Source organism: Paramacrobiotus metropolitanus, unplaced genomic scaffold (genome assembly GCF_019649055.1).
Source record: "Paramacrobiotus metropolitanus isolate TYO unplaced genomic scaffold, Prichtersi_v1.0 Parri_scaffold0000033, whole genome shotgun sequence".
Taxonomy (NCBI): domain Eukaryota; kingdom Metazoa; phylum Tardigrada; class Eutardigrada; order Parachela; family Macrobiotidae; genus Paramacrobiotus; species Paramacrobiotus metropolitanus.
Genome location: NW_026570253.1, coordinates 386,285 through 402,453, shown reverse-complemented (window position 1 = coordinate 402,453; position 16,169 = coordinate 386,285). Strand labels below are relative to the sequence as shown.

The window sequence follows — 16,169 nt, the reverse complement described above, 5'->3', positions numbered from 1 at the left end:
GCTTGCCAGAATCCAGCTTGCCGCATTGGCAAGTTGGCAAAGAGATTTGAGCCGTCGTCTACCAAACAACTTGCAGCTACGACTACTACTACTCGGCAGGTCTGTCCGTTCCGTTTCATATTTAGTCGAATCGAGGGAAAAGTCGATGAATGCACGGGGATAGTAAAGATTTGAGCATGAGCACAGGGCTCTGAATGCAGGACATGAATGATTAATCGTCCCATATCGAGAAGGTTTGGCTACGCTTTGCACAGCAATATTAATCACAGTGATACTCTGCTGGGATCTCCTTTGTTTCGCTGGTGGTGTGATTATATCACCAGTGTGTGTGCTATCCCGGCCCAAAAATCCCTGCCCATGTAAGGATTTACAAAGGAAATGACCAGGTAGATATTTTTGTCTGGCCGCGCAGGAAGAAGGAAGAATCGGCGCGGGAAATGTTGAACAGCGTGGTGCTGTCCACGGGCACGATAGCGGTGCTGTGTGGAATATTATTGTCTCAATGTGGCGGACTAAGGGCGTCCAGTGGGAGCGGGGTGGCCAGACGAGGGCGGGAGCCTGCCAAGGTTTGTTGCTATATATTTTAGCCCTAATAATTATACCGTTCTTTGTTTCTTTCATTGTATATATATTTATATTTCTTCAAACCTTTGATACGTTTTCATCGTGAACTGGTACATTTCGATCGGATGGTGTTATTTGCGTGGCCAGTGTCACTACTTACTTTTAGGCTTGTGTAGCGTTGTAAGTCGGTCACTTGCCTTGAATCGGCGGGTTGAAGAGGGATTTGGGCTCATGCGAATTACCGCTAGATGCTGATCGAATATTATGGACCGAGAGATTTCACTCTCGGCAGCCATGCCACTGCAGCGTGCTGCTGCTGTTTTACTAGACTGGCAGTAGTAGTGGTTGACTGGCCTCTCTGCAGCTAGTTGCTGCCTAAATATGCCAGTTTGTGAAGGAGATGCGTGAGCTCCTTGATTGAGAGGGACAACGGTCGATAACGAGCAGAAAAATAAACCTCCGGTTTATAGATATGTCCTCTGTGCTGCGGGCGTAAGACATGATGACTTGGAGAGGGGGTTTGGATTTTAATTAAAATGGTGTCATTTTTGATTGGTTTTTAATTTTTATTGCTCGACCTTTTCGGCAGATTTTATTGTGGCAGTGCTTAATTAGGCAGTTACATTGCAACTCGCGCTATGAAACCAAAAAAGCGCACATAGCTATACTACCAAAATATTTATGATATAAATTATGTAACAACAACTGCGTATGGTTTGCTTCTGTTCCAGTCGTCGTGTTTGCTGTCTTTCCGAATTTCTAAATTCTGCATATGATAAAGTACTAAACGTTTTTGTATTACATAGATGTTGTTTTATGCGTTTAATGCGCTTAATCTTAGCTCCGAATTGCAGCTGTAATTTTGATTATGCGGTATTTACGCGGCTATCGGCTTTTGTAAGATTTACCACTGGACTGGATTTCGGTTAAGTTGAAATAACAATAACCACGTCTCTACAAGACTTCGTTTTAGATACCGGTATCCGGTTTTTCCGATGATGAGACAAGCAAGCTGAACTTTCACAATTTATGACACTTTCGAAATATCTCTCTAGCAGAGTTCGTATTTCGTGGTCAGTTTGACTTGTGCAGCTATTTTTATTTATTCGCGCGAGTGCTCAACGACTTTCTATTTTTATGTATTTATGCCTTAATTATGGGTGCGTCATTGTATATATAACTTTGAGGTGTGTAACGACTAACGCCAGTTATTGGCGCTGTACAGCTTCGTTAATCACGATATTTATCAAACCGAGAAATATTTCATGAATTATTCATAAGCGATTCTCTGGATCGTATAACTGTAAAGTGTAAACTCTACGAGTAGTGCGCTTTGTTGTTTCGATTATTTGATGTTAGCTGATTGGTGTTATCTTATCATCCCGCGTTCTTCGGTCAAAAATCTGACCGTTTGGCGTATTTTAGTGATCATGTAATCGGCACGGCGTTGTCGTGTATTGTTTACCTTTTTCCGACAACTTAAAAGAGTGATGCGGCCGCATTTCCGATCTGTAACGGTTAATGCAACGTTAAGCTGTTGTCTATTACGCCCCCAAATGAGGTTTGTTTAAATTGTAAAGGTTTCCCTGACGCGAAGCGTGCCGCTGTCTATAAGTAGTATCTGTATGTAGTGTGTACCCATGTAGTTTCGGCCGAGGACGATCGAAGTCCGCGTTTTTGCCGTTTATAACCGTGGTCTTGCTGAATTGATTATAGGCCGCTGTGTGATGCCGGTTCGTCTGTTGAATTTTGTCGGTTAGGTTGCCATCGTATATATGTACTCGCATATGTGTGTGTTGCGAAAGTTGTTTAACTCTCTCGCTAACAAAGTTTCTCTGTCTGCGGAGTAATAATGGGGAAGCAATATCGATTTGCCTGTGCGCCCAAGTTGGGTGAGGGAAGGCGAGAGCACGACAGAAAAGGGAAGAATGTGCCGTGAGATTGCCGATGTACGGCTGCATGCTATTTATATGCAGCAAGGAAAGCGATGCCTCTGTGCAATGGATGCAGGGCATTTTGGCCGTGATCGGAACCGATGAATAGTCAGTGGATGGCGCGGTCAGATTGGTGCAGTATTGTGAACATGATCGGTTTTTACTCTGGTATTGTGTGCCGGCAGATGAAGCATTTTGAGAAACACAATCCCCGACTGTAATTTTCGCTGGCTTGTTTTACTCTGCATTGTTTTGCGGTTTTTGAACACAAGCGTTCCGCTTTTTACAGTTAGGATAGAAAGATTACAATGTCTGTGCGGTACTTCAGAAGTCATACTTATTGAAAAATGTTTTTTTAAACGAAAGTTCTTTAAAACTAAAATCTTTGTTATTATCCTGTACAAAATTCTGTGAGATAATTAGAGCGTCACAAAGGAAGGTCTTTATTGACGTCAGAGTGCACTGGTTCTAGAATTTTCAGCATTTGTCAAATTTCAAATACATATCCGCCGAATAGCTGCTATTATTTTGCTTTACGCAGATGTGCAAGTGATACTGTAATTACTAAATGTCAGAAGCATGTTTGGTATAGATATAATAAATTTGAATTTTGCAATCGATTAAGCACTCGGTAATGTTAGTGCGCATATAGATGCATTTGTTTCCTCGAATGCATTAGAATAACTTTTTAATGGTTAAAGTATTTTTGTGGAAGAAAGAGACACTACAAGTTTTCACTGTGACGACTTTGGTTATTTTCAAATGGCATGTTTGCTGTTGTATCCGGTCCGGTGTGCGTAATACAGTAATTGGTTCTTGTAAAATGTAGCGCGCAAATATTGAATGTCTCTGCAGCGGCGTTAATGAATAGTCTGCCCGTAATTGGGTTCACTGTCAATTTTCGGTGGGAAAGTAAAGGTGGTCTTCCCTCGATGGGTTATACAACGCTGGTGTAACCGAATACGTACGCTAATTGGAAAATTTGTGCTTGTAAAGCTGGAGAACCTGTATGAAGGTAATCGGTGATGTGTGACTGGGATTTAATTAACGTTTGCTTGTATCCTGTTACTGCTTACATTAAAAGCAGGATATTTTAGGGGATGAAACAAGGAAGTATAAATTGTGCAGAGATTTGTAATGAAAAATTCAGAATGCATCCAGCTTTAGTAAATGACTGCCTTTTTAATTAGGTAAATGTTACGACGGTAGCCAGGCGAATAGGGGCTAGGGAATAGGGATGCAAACAACGATAAATGACTGGATATGCACTTAAGTGTGTTGTGCTGTTTTTACGGACTCGCTTTTCTTGCGAAATTAAACTGAATACAGCTTCCTGTTTTTCGATAAGAGGAAAACTTGCGAAGGAAAACTAACTCTGGGAAGAGATTACGTGTGTGGACACAACAGGAAACACTTTGTGTGCGCTCGTGCAGGTAACCGGAAAAGGTCAATTAAACCCGTAATGAAACTGTTTGGATGTGTAGTGCGAAAGTAGGCTACAACTGCACGAGAAGTCCCCATTAGTCCTGCAGCTCGAACCAGTCCATCATCATGCCATCATTATTACAAAAAAAGCGTCCAAATATACAAGAGCGTTTGTTTTCGATGGAAGAGATGTGATAATAGACATTCCTGACGACTGAGCGATGAGTGTCCGGTGTCTTCACGAAGCCGCACAGTTTACCCATTGCATAGTGAAGTGTCTCTTCGTGCTTTTTCGCTTCTCCCCTCCGCCATGTCCATTGTTATGGAAATATTTCCGCTTGAAGAATGAAGCGAATATTAGTGAGACAGATGCACTTGAACTCCAACTGGCAGCAGCCATTGTCGAGTTACTGCGTGCTTTATCTTTGTTGCCTCCATGTGCATTCCGTGGAGTGTGATGTCCGGTGAGTTTTGGTTTATCGGGAGGTCTTTTTGGCCCTCTCACTCCGGCTGCCGGCATGGCATATTTTTTCAAGTTGATTTCGCTCTCTCATCAGATTGATGGGTTTATGGTCAGGCCAACTGTTTGACCGTTTACCGGCTGAAAGTGAAGACTTTTGCACATCGCATTCTTCATCAGACGCGTAGTTAATAATGGTTAAAACATAAAAATATTTTGGGCGGCGGGTTTGTAGTTGGTTTAACAGAAACCTGGGTTCTGTAAGAGAGTACTTGCGAAATTTAAAATAGAACCAGTTTAGTCTTTTCTAAAATAATAAGTTTTCAGCTACTAATAATTATTTATTGCGGTCTGTTTGGCATTTGACACTGGTATTTGTTGCGTTGTGGAGTTTTTCAAACTATAGTCTATCTGTAACTGTTAACCTGGATAAATAATTGAAAATTTCACATGCCTGGAAATTTGATGATGTTTTTTTACGTTTGAAATAAACGGTTATGTTGGAATCTCTTGTTCATGCCGGCGAGATCGACGAAATGTGGATAATCAGTACAGTGAAATTTATTCCTGCAACTCCTAATTGGTTGGTGCATTTAGATTTGCATAAATTGTTTAATTGTCTTCATTCATTGGCATCTGGCGGCCTCAAAGAGGATGCTCACTTGCTTACAATCGCCAAGATCCGTAAATAAAGTGTCGAATGCCGATATCGCAAGCAGCAGCCTGAATGCGTGGTTCAGAGCCGTACGTTTCTTAACACGAAGCAAATTAATACGAAGCAAACTGAAAAGTACGTAACAATTGGTAGATTTCTTCACAATAAGCGGTTGTGTTTTTAATGAACTCAAGATGTATTTCATTAACCTTCCGTCTGCAGTTTTAATGTTCAGCATTATGGTTACGCCGTACGTGCAAAAGGATTTCAAGTTGTTATCCATTTTAATACATGGCCCGCTTAAGTATTCCAGTGTTGTTTGGGAGAAAAATCGACAATAAATAAAGAGCCCTGATAGAAAAAGTCGTAAATCAGGGAAGATGTCAGCCGCGGCGCCTGAAATTCCAGAGAATTTGAAGTAGTCCGGCCACAGCACCCGATTGTTAAAACGGTATTAGCCTACAAAACGTTAACGCTATCCTGTACTTGAGTGCGTCACTTTGACAGTGTACTAGGCTCATTTTAATATTAACGTTTGTCCGAGAACGGGGAGTCTGCAGCGAAAAAAAATGATGTGTTAAAAATAATTAATCGATAGGAGTGGTTGGGGTTGTTGTGATAATCATGACCTTTGTCAGAAAGCGGTGGAAATCTAATTCGCGCTGTAATCTGTTCTCATTCAGAGTTGTTTGGAATAGTTTTTTCATGGCCATGTCAAGCGGTAATCGCCAGTATAGAGATGTGACATCAGTATCCAGTTGGTAAAATGTCATACAATTATGCCATCATTTGTCGAGCGTCCTTTGCGACATGTTTCCCGTGACGGTTGATTAGAAATCGGGTCAATCTCTCGGTAAATCCGGCGCGGTTCGTGCTGTTGGATACGAGTTTGCAGGCGCTCGATGCTTTTGATCCTGCAATTACACGGCCTTGCATGCCGACTATTCTGTACGCATTTTGTGATGATTAAACCACGCTCATTGCATGACCGATATTTTTGCGTGCTGCTGACTGCTAATTTATTAATTCCACCTGGCTGCAAACTGACTTAATTACACATCGAACCCGCTTTGTTTGGCTGATTTTGGTTTGTTTGTTTGGCTAGCTTTGTTTTGCGCTTCTAGTTAACAACCACCACAAGTGTTGCACGTCTGCCGCTAATTACAACAACTGCCAGTGCGGTGTTTGATGACACCGCGGCGGACGACGATTACGAAGAGGAGGATGAGGAAGAGACCGACATGGAGGACTTGATCAGCATGGAGACAACCGCGGCGTCCACGCCAGCCGTGACCTTGAGGTCCACCGCTAACGAGCTCGTTACCAACAGCAGCACACCCTCGATGTTAACATCCACAATTGCACCCATTCTGACGACAACGACAGTGTCGCCGCGGAGCAGTGTCAATACAACACGCCGGGATGATTTTAATGAGGCCGCAGTGTCTATTGATAACGACAACGTGCAGGTACGTCATACGGCGGTACAAATATGGATGGGAATGGAACGCCGAGGGTTTTGTTATTTTGCATGGCTGCTAGCTAGTTTTTGGTTTGCGCACGCTGCTTATTATGGTTTAACGCTTGTCGCTAACAAGCCGGGAAAACGGGAGCAGTTAGGACGGTTTAAGTGGGAGCTTGACCTGGTTTTTTTTCTAAGGATGGCATTACAGTTCAAACAGCAGTGTTGTAAACGCCACTCGCTCTTGGTTGGGGTGTGCGCGTATATCTACGCTGTTGGCGGTCTGCTCTGCTGGGGAAAGTTGTCACCAGCCGAGTTGTGCCGGAAACGGGGCAGCGGTGGCCTTGTTTCACGCAGCTCGTTGAGGGTGGAAAAACGCGCGTTGGGAAAATTAATTTGCAGTTTAGGAAGTAGGTTTTTGGATGGGCGGTGACAGTTATGGACTTAATTGTGTGCAAATGTCACAGAATACAGGCGCCAAAAAATGTTTAATAGTGTTAGCTTTTGAATAGTGAAAGTAAACGTTTCATAAAATTAAAAATAAGTGAGTATCGGCAGTTAAATTATTAGCGTCTTGCGCATTTAATGTACGGGTCTTATTTAATTACGTATAAAAAGTTTTCTGTTTAGTATAAACGTACAATAAGGAAAATTTCAACGCATAGAAGTACGAGTATTTTTACCAAGGGAATCGTTATTTTACGCCGAGAATGCTGTTTATTCCTATTGAATTACATCAGTCCTTAAATATGCGTTTATGCACCTTCCTGTTTGCTCCGCTATAGGATTATAGTTTACACTGGGAACTTGGCTTGCACTAAGGTTTACATAAATTATTGGTCCATCATGTATGTAGGGGGAATTTCTATTTTGATGGCGAATGAGCGCGAGCACTTCCGTAGGTCTCGAGTTCTCAAGTTGCACTCGCCATGTCGAATGCGGTCCGCTCGATGGCCGGGGCAGGGCGGGGGTTATGGGCCTGTACAAGTATACGGTACTTGTGCCTAATGGGATAGATATGTGTGACAGATGTTTGATTCCGACTGGACCATCTTGAACAATTTTCACCATTTGACCGATTTTCTCCTCATGTCACAGCCATACGCTTGTACACGTATCGCCTGGCATTTGCACTGTGTGCCAAATATCCTTAATTGGGATCATTTCTTCTGTGCTGATTATGTTAGGTTGATTTAGTATCAGCTATTCTGGCGAAATAGAACACCTTAATTGTATCGACATACTGCAGAAATCATTTCAATACAAAAGTGGTGAAGTTGTTCCTACAGAAAGCGTTAGTATTAGCCATGCAGATTTTGCAGAGAACCAAAGCTTAAAGTAAAATTTCCGCGGTGTTTGTATGAGTAGTGCGATGCATGCTGGCGTTTTTAGGGTACAGGGATGACTGGTCTGACTCTGCGCGGGCACCCGTCCGACTCAGTGGAGGGGTCCGGGAGTGGTCCCTATATGGGCGTTTCCGATCGCAGCCGCGGTATGATGCCGGCCATGGGGCGCGCGGATCCGGATGCGGAGGACGACCAGGACGTGGCGGAGACTGATGTGCAAATTGAGGGCTCCGGGATGGGAGCATCCGTCGCCGTGGGCGGGGCAAGGCCAACGTCCAGTGTCATGCACATACCGCGCGGCGAAATGGATGGGGGACGGTTTGTTGTGGCTGAAGGCTCAGGTATGTTGTGTAGACTGGTCAGCTTGAATATGTTTTTGCTGTAACATAAGCAGTATTTTGTTCGGAAGTATGTTATTATGTTCATTTGCAGGTACCACACCCCGCGATTGGATTGAGGAGAACACGATACCTCCCGGTTCTTACCAGGTTACTAGCACCGCTACAACGCTTGCAAAGCCGTCTGATGAGATTGTGCGTTTGGCTTCGTATACGCTTTGTTTTTGTTATTGTTGCTGATTCTTATTTTTGTTGTTTTATCAGAACGAAAGCAGTTGTTTTTATGTAGACAGTTTTCTGTGATTACTTGAATTACTCCTCTTTTCCGCCTTCGTTTTTCTTTTATTAAGCATGTGAAAAAGCGTTTGAATTTTGCCATCTACTGATTACGTTGCAAATGAGTTACAGCTGCTGCTTATGCCGGTGTACGGGCGCATATGCGTCGCGGACGTCCTGGTAGTGGTGTTGATTTATTGATGCGTGTTATAGGTGTTCTCCACGCCTGATGCGGACAATCGTGAGCACATTGATGATGACCTTAAGAATGAAATTGAGAATACCTTCCGTGGTGAAGTGGAGCACAAGGTGTCGACAAAGAATACCAATCTTCTTGCTCAACCCGCTATGCTGGCCGGTAAGAGAGTTCTTTGTGTGATGCACCGCAGACCATAACGAAGTGATAACCATCCCGATCGATATTGCGTAATATTCAGGCAAAGTTTGCCGTTCTTAGCCCTAACTCTCGAAATTGCGGTAAACTGAAGCATAAGTTTTTGGATTACGAAACGCTTTCGAGGTACTCAACTAAGGACAGATTGCACAACGCATTCTTAGTACGTAAGGAATATTCGAATTTCGCACAATAATAAAGGAAAAATTAAGAAATATTGCAAATGTTCGTATGCATTCCCGATAAATCGATATCTGCAGTTTTTTCTGAAGTACAGTGTGAACACAGGTAGAGTGGCAAGACAGAATTGAAAGTGGCAAGATAGAACTGAATACTGTGTTGAATATTGCAGCTGTGATCGGTGGCGCCGTGGTGGGATTATTGTGTGCCATCCTGCTGGTGATGTATCTGATATATCGGATGCGGAAGAAGGACGAGGGCAGCTACGCCCTGGATGAGCCGGCCAAACGTCCAGGCGGATACATGCGTGCTCCGACCAACTCCGGCAAAGAGTATTACGCGTAGAACGGGACGACCGGCATCGCGCCTGCCCCCCGCGTCGTTGTCCCGTGTCGCCGGCCGGTCCTATGCAGTATTTTGCGTGGTGTTGTTGCAAGCTGAAAGTAGACTGGTTTTTTTGCCGCGTTGTGTATTTAATCGGTGGGGAATCCTTGTGCAAGTGTTCAATTTGGGTGCCTTTTGTCTTTCGGCGGAGAGTGTAAGATTGGACCTGGCCCACGATCCCCCACAACTCTGACCTTTTGATTCTTGTTTTTACCAAAGTGTGTCATATTTGTCGGCGCGCGACACACCGTTCTCCCGATGCTGGGCGGATGGGGCTCCGCGTGACGGTCTCTCTCTTTGTTGATTTGCAATTATTCTCTGTTTCTCTCTGTCTTCTGCGTGTCGTTCTCACTTTGTCTGGTTGAAGAATGTTTTTTCTCGTCACAACTTGTTGCCACTTATTCGGCTCTTGGGAGCCCACTTGGACAAATGGATGGGAACTGTGGCAATTATATTCTTCTGGTTCCTTTTTCTTCTGTGTCTCACCTCGATCCACCGTGTTGCCACCGGATGTTCACTGTTTTCAGCACACTACTTATGCCATACTGATGGCATGAAACAGAGCGGAGCGCGCTGCTTTTCCTGGCCTGTGATGATTTGATATTTCCGGCAGCCGCAGCATGCCGGACAGAATCACTTACCCCGACGCGAGTGTGGCAGCTTTTCTCTGTGTTTTGTCTTTTTTATTAGGTGCAGCCAGTCGTTTTGTTTCTCTATATTATGAGTACCAAAATTATAAAATTTTGTCCAAATTTTGTTTTTTTTTCTCGTTTTATTAATATGGCTAGTATGTATTTCAGTGCGCGGCAACTGTTAATTTTCGGCGAAACTGGAAGTTAATGCATGATTTCGAATTTTTGGTAGAAACTGATGACTGTGGTGAACGTTGTATACTGCGCATTTTTGTTTGAGTTTTCAGTTTCGAAGCATGGATGTATGTTTTAGTTTTTTAGCTTCGTTATGCGTTGTGAGGTTGTGTTTTAAAACAACAAATCTGAAGTTTTAAGGTGCGAGAATAATGAATACATTCCGATTTGATTCGTCTTCTACAGATATTTGTAATTGTAATTCTCAACCGATATGGACACCGAACCGCAGTGATCTACATACCGGTATCTTGCAACGAGAAACTTATTATTATTTTGTTAATCTGAAAAGTTATAACCTACAATACACGGACACCTGCGCTATTAGCTGTTACCTTCAAAATACTTCCTACTTACTGCACCGCTCACCTTCAAAATGTTTTTACCGCTACAAATCATAAGTTTTCCACAGTTTATCACAGTGCTACACCTTTCATATTTTAGCTTCCACTCAATGAAACAACGAAATACTTAGGATGTCGAATGAACTATCAAAAAAGCGAACGATTTGCAATACTCCCGTATCTGGCATGTTGCTTCTTACATATTATGTCAAATTTGTAAAAAGTCATCCATGAATTGAGCAAACTTCTGAGGCGTTCCAGGTTCGCAATGCTTAATGGTGCTGAAATTCAGAGCATTCAGTACATTGGGAAGGTTGCGTACGGTGCTCCAGTGGAGAAATTGCTCCTGGGCGAATTCCTCGGCCAACTCGGTCTGATGGTTGCCCATTAATGTCTCGTTAATTACCACCAACAACCGCTTGTGCAAACCCAAAGACTCCATAATACTTCCGGCACCTGCAAAAGCAAAAATGATTTTCTGATACACTCTGCATGTAACGTATTTACGAGTATACGAGTACATCACACAATTTCTGTAGCGTTTTTTAAACAACTTTATTAATACTATTAATTTAATAGTATAATTATGTAATATTTCTTATTTCTGCATACAGTGAACAAATTAATCAAGTACTGGAAATCAATCACACACTCCAGTACAGTACATGGTCTCATGTCCAAAAATTACCTTTCCCTTATTACATCAATTGTGATTTTTTCGGGCTAATTGTAATTTGTATTTGTTTGTAATTCCCGTACCAATAACAGTCAAAATTTAACGGGAAACGAGCGCGGGCATATAGCTTGACGTTCTTTAGCATTAATTATTGTTAATAAACCAGATTACCCACGGTTATATGCAAAAAGTAGGATCTTCAGTTCTTAACGCACAAAGTTATTTAGTCAAAGCGTGTGTAATTATCACACTGTGGCATGCAAGAACACAACCGAAAACACGTCAAAAACTTGAATAAGTGAAGCACTTCACCTGCATGACTGATGACCACATCAGCATCCAGGAGATCCTGTCGAATGCTATCCTTATAGCGATAGGATTCTATCCGTACGCCACAGCGTAGTCCAGCGGGCGGATCCACACGACCGCGTCCGTACTGGATGCGCAGACGGGAATAACCATGCGCGTGCAAAATCTGCCGTCAAAACACTCAGCTGATCACTGGTGCCACCAATGGGGCAAACCCCATGGAAAGACGAAAACGCAAAACAAGCGCGACCATAGGGTCGCGCTTGTCCGTTGATCTTACCCTTAGACACTCGTCACGTATAATCATTTCCACCAACTCGTCGAAGCTGGTTGTACCCACGGTGACGAACACCAGTTGTCCGGGTTCCGCCATTCTCGATAAACGAAGCTTGTTCAGCAGGCAACGTCGGTAACGCTGTGCGAAAACTCGGTTACCGGATGAGTGGAAGAGCACGAAGAATATCACAACAATCCCGGAAAATAATTCACGAACTCAATGTCAACGACAAAAACGAAATGTACAAAACGGTAAAAACAAAACCAAAACAACACATTCTAAAGAACACTGCTAACACAGCCTAACAGACTGCCAAAATGCGCTTCTGAAAATTCGTAAGTGGGCTGTTTTAAAATGCGGGTTGCAACCGCCCAGGGATGCGACGATTTCCCAAGATTTACCTTGACATCTGCCTGACTGCCATCTCATTTTTCATTTTATTTTTGCCTGTCTGAACTTAATTTGTCCACATTTTCGCTGTTTTTCGTTCTCGCATTACTTTAAAAAGGAAAAACAAAAGTTTTAAAGACGATAACCAAGCTCAAACGGACAGGCAGAAAGCGTTCTTCTCGTTTCTGGAGCTTTTGTATCTGGGCAAAAAGTTATCAGGAGGTACTTGTCACTTGTGCGAATGAGGCACATCTGCGGTACATTTGCACCAGCCTGCAAGCAGAAATGGGTTTCTGAGCTTTGCCTGTTACTCTGGGATTTCTGAGGCTACTCGGTCTCATCCATGAATTCGTGTTTAAATGTTTGATCCTGCGCATTCAAGATGAACAACATGAAAGAAGTGGCCGAACAGTATAAAGGGCAATATCCTGTGAGTTTCATGGAACATTATTGTTTTTCGTAATAATTTCTTGATTTCTTAGTGTCTTTTCACTCTTTTGATGTTCTTCATTGTTTATTTCGTCCTTTGCGGTACAATTGTAGGCCTTTCCGACGTATCTGGAATGTCAGAGTCGAGCATTCATGGTCGGATTGTCTAGTTTTACGCTAGGTGAGTCTCCCAGATTTGTAAAATTAACATTATTAACTGTTGATATTTTGTGTAATTTGACAGTTTTGTTATGCACCATGCAAATAACCATAGAAGTACTGTATCTGTACCATGCAAAGAACCATGCTCTGTACGTTCGCGATGCTCGCAGATTTGTGATGCCGGCCATATCCTGGAAAAACCATTAATTTATGATTTTTTAAATCTGATGACTCTGATATTGATGTCGCCGAGGCGTTAATTTTAAAACTCGCCGAGGCGTTAATTTTAAAACAATAAGTACAGTTTACTTTGCAAAACTGTTTGTATTTTTAATTATTTGTGTAGGTTTCGCCGCGGTGTACTTCCTACAGGAGCTCAACCGGAAGCGCCTTCCGGCCTTCTACCAGCGCAAGCACTTTCTCCTGCCCGCCGCTCTGGTGGCATCCATCGTCAGTTGGAATGTGACGCGCCGGCGGACCCTTAATTGTCAGCGGATGTGGATGGCCGCTGAGGGACGTCACACGGCGCTGTCGCATTATGACGACGCGGTGCCGGTCAAACCGGTCGTCCAGCCGGGCGAGGCGACCGCCCCGTTGCAACGGGCAGTGTGATAGTGATAGTAAAATTAGGTGTTCATTTAATTCGGACTGATTGAGTGTATGCAAGTTTTGCTGTGGCGTTTATCTGTGATGAGGCTTCGCGTGTGCATTTGCAGCTTGTGTTCGTTATGAAGTTTATTTGGGGCTTAAAAGTATTCCCAGTATCGCTGGTCGCGATCACTGGGATGTGCTTCTCAATCATTTAAAAGCAAAGAAACAATGAACCAGCAAGGCATAAAAAAAATAAAACAATTTCCTTGTTAAAAGACATTGTACGGAACTGGAAGTATCGGAATTCAAAAAAGTTTTAGATGTTGGCAAGTTACTTTTTCGCATGGGAAAAAAACAATTTGACTACGACACAACCATGATCATAAAAAATTTCCAGAAAATTCTAGTGAGAATCCCAATCCGGAAATCAATTTACAAAAGAACTCGTTGAGAACAACACGCGTGATCGCACCATAATCCGTAACATTAACCAGTCGCTACTTTTCTGACAATGTTATCGAGGAGCGTGGTAAAGGCGTTGAAGGAAAAGTTACTGACGACGTGCTCTCGGGCAGCGGTGCCCATCTTGTCGCGCAACCCCTCCGTCTCCACCAGCTTCTTCATGGCCTCTGCAAAGTTCTCCTGCAGCGTCTCGTCAGTGCCGTCGCACAGAAATCCCGTCTCACCGTGCCGGACGGTCTCCAAGGGGCCGCCGGAAGCCACCGCCACCACCGGGCGGCGCATGTACATGGCTTCCAGGGGAACGATCCCGAAGTGCTCTCCGCTGGGAGTGTACAACAGCGCCGTGCAGTCGTGCAAAAGCTGCAGCTTCTCTGAGTTGTCAATGGAGCGCAGGAACGTCACGTGACCACTCAGACCCAGCTGTTCCACGAGGTCAACCAGATCCTGATGGTATTCGCGGTTTTCCGGCACCCGCTCGTCGTAGCCCCCGGCGATGACCAGATGGATTTTAGCGTTCTTCCGACCGTGGTGGAGAGTCAGTTCACAGGGAAGCAAATGCTGCAGTGTTGCTGGAAAAATAAAACAACTTTTTATGTAGGTTATTCTGCTTTCTAAAAGCGGAAGATATTTAAGAAAGCGTACTCTATGGAGAATGATGGATAGCAGTAAGATTGCAAGGCAGACCAATCTTCAAAATAATAGAGAAATTCAACGAACACCAGTAAAAGACAGCTCAGATCCCATCACTAAAGCCTATCAGCAGCAGTCAGCTAAATCTCTTAGAGAAAATACTGTGTTCGGAAGCACAGTCAGCAGATGATTACAAAAAAAATGTAATTCAGATTCAGCAATACGTAGGCTGCAAAAATTTAACGTAGGATCGAGTTTTTAGCGGGCATACCAAAGGCAGCCACGGCAAGTTCCACTTGCTTTTTCCTTTCGTAGCGATTAACCGACAGAAATACATAATCCGCGCTTGTCGGAAGTTGCGCATGGCGTCCGTCGGCCGGCTGGAAGCGATCAAACGTTGAGCAATGCAACGATGGATACAAGACTTGACGACGCGCTCCTTTCAGTGAATGAAAAGTATCTTCGAAAATTCCATCTAAAAACGGTAAACACAATAATTAACTCAATCCGCAAAAATACCGATTCTTCAGAAAATTCGTAACGAAATGTCGAGTTCGTCACATCACGCAGTCAACAATCAACAAAAATAATCGGAACCACAAAACCATGAAAATGTATAAAAAATTTCCTGAATTAAACAATAACTAACAATAAATAACGATAATCGAACAAGTTAAATTACCGATCATACCACCATAACTCATTCATAATTAAATATATATAAATTAATGATTTAATCACTATTATTTGGGAACTGAAACAACTGATAATGTGCAGAGTGCAGACTGCAGACAACGTGAACAGTCGGTAGCACATCACAAGAACAGGAAAAGAGAACCTGACATACGGAAACACCTAATGATAAAGAGAATTACCGGTAAATTTGCTGTTGACGAGGATGCAGTCTGCTTTTCCCGTCGTCCACTCTTCCAGCCAGTCGATGGGCGCACGATACAGTCGCTTCAACCACGAAGCCCGCTGCGTCAGGAGCATATCGGGGAAATGGCAGTAGAAGATCACCGGCTTTCCGCTCCATTTCAGCACGGGAATGCAGGCTGACACCTGATCACAGAAGACGACATCATACTGCCAGCCACTCCAGCCGATGAGCCACACTGCGCAGACGATCATGCGCAGGTAGGCGAACAGCGCGTGCAGTCGTCCGCCTAAAGACCGCGGCAGCCAGTCACCCACGACACAGATTTCCAGAGTGCCGTCGCGGGTTTCCGGGAAACAGTGAGAGGGGTCGTGGTGAGCAGTGAGGAAGCGGACGGAATGGCCCTTGCTCTGCAGTGCCACAGCAGCGTCTACGACGAGACGCTCCGCACCACCGATGCCCAGATCGGGATGCACGAACACCACGTTAAGGCTGCTTCCGTTGGATGACGGCGACGCACTGGCTTTGGCACGGGTCCGATGAGCAGCCATTTTCGTGATCGATCCAAAATGTGATCACATTAAAAGACAAAACCAAGTTAAAGTTCGCATGAAACTGAAGTGCAGAGTTTCGCAAATTGCAGCTGAAGAAGAATTAGATTTCAAATCCGATTTTGTCATCCACGTGGTCACACGTAACCGCCTCCGCTAATCAGCGCCTTAACAGCAACCACCCTGG

General features: G+C 43.7%; 4 protein-coding genes across 8 annotated transcripts; 2 read left to right on the top strand and 2 right to left on the bottom strand.

Annotated features, from left to right (window-relative positions):
• The first annotated feature begins 41 nt into the window (after positions 1-41).
• Positions 42-10,417, top strand: LOC129589087 (syndecan-like). Of its 5 annotated transcripts, none has more exons than XM_055483606.1 (6): positions 42-566; positions 6,163-6,507; positions 7,893-8,187; positions 8,279-8,334; positions 8,674-8,818; positions 9,207-10,417. In XM_055483606.1, exons 1-6 carry the CDS (start codon positions 438-440, stop codon positions 9,377-9,379), a joined length of 1,143 nt encoding a protein of 380 aa, XP_055339581.1. In that variant the 5' UTR covers positions 42-437; the 3' UTR covers positions 9,380-10,417. The 5 variants fall into 5 exon arrangements, with proteins under 5 accessions (XP_055339581.1, XP_055339579.1, XP_055339584.1 ...); XM_055483604.1 differs by having other exon boundaries at positions 8,279-8,379; XM_055483609.1 differs by lacking the exon at positions 42-566 and adding an exon at positions 1,785-2,125 and having other exon boundaries at positions 8,279-8,379.
• Positions 10,418-10,601: 184 nt separating this feature from the next.
• On the bottom strand, positions 10,602-12,190 carry LOC129589092 (UDP-N-acetylglucosamine transferase subunit ALG13 homolog). The gene is made up of 3 exons (XM_055483619.1): positions 11,894-12,190; positions 11,617-11,779; positions 10,602-11,084 (listed from the first exon to the last, which is right to left on the bottom strand). Exons 1-3 carry the CDS (start codon positions 11,984-11,986, stop codon positions 10,837-10,839), a joined length of 504 nt encoding a protein of 167 aa, XP_055339594.1. The 5' UTR covers positions 11,987-12,190; the 3' UTR covers positions 10,602-10,836.
• Positions 12,191-12,313: 123 nt separating this feature from the next.
• Positions 12,314-13,722, top strand: LOC129589093 (uncharacterized). The gene is made up of 3 exons (XM_055483620.1): positions 12,314-12,710; positions 12,824-12,890; positions 13,218-13,722. Exons 1-3 carry the CDS (start codon positions 12,663-12,665, stop codon positions 13,481-13,483), a joined length of 381 nt encoding a protein of 126 aa, XP_055339595.1. The 5' UTR covers positions 12,314-12,662; the 3' UTR covers positions 13,484-13,722.
• LOC129589083 (alpha-1,3/1,6-mannosyltransferase ALG2-like) lies at positions 13,589-16,081 on the bottom strand. The gene is made up of 3 exons (XM_055483599.1): positions 15,430-16,081; positions 14,826-15,029; positions 13,589-14,493 (listed from the first exon to the last, which is right to left on the bottom strand). The coding sequence occupies exons 1-3, from the start codon at positions 15,980-15,982 to the stop codon at positions 13,949-13,951; spliced, it is 1,302 nt and encodes a 433-aa protein (XP_055339574.1). The 5' UTR covers positions 15,983-16,081; the 3' UTR covers positions 13,589-13,948.
• Between the last annotated feature and the right edge of the window lie 88 nt (positions 16,082-16,169).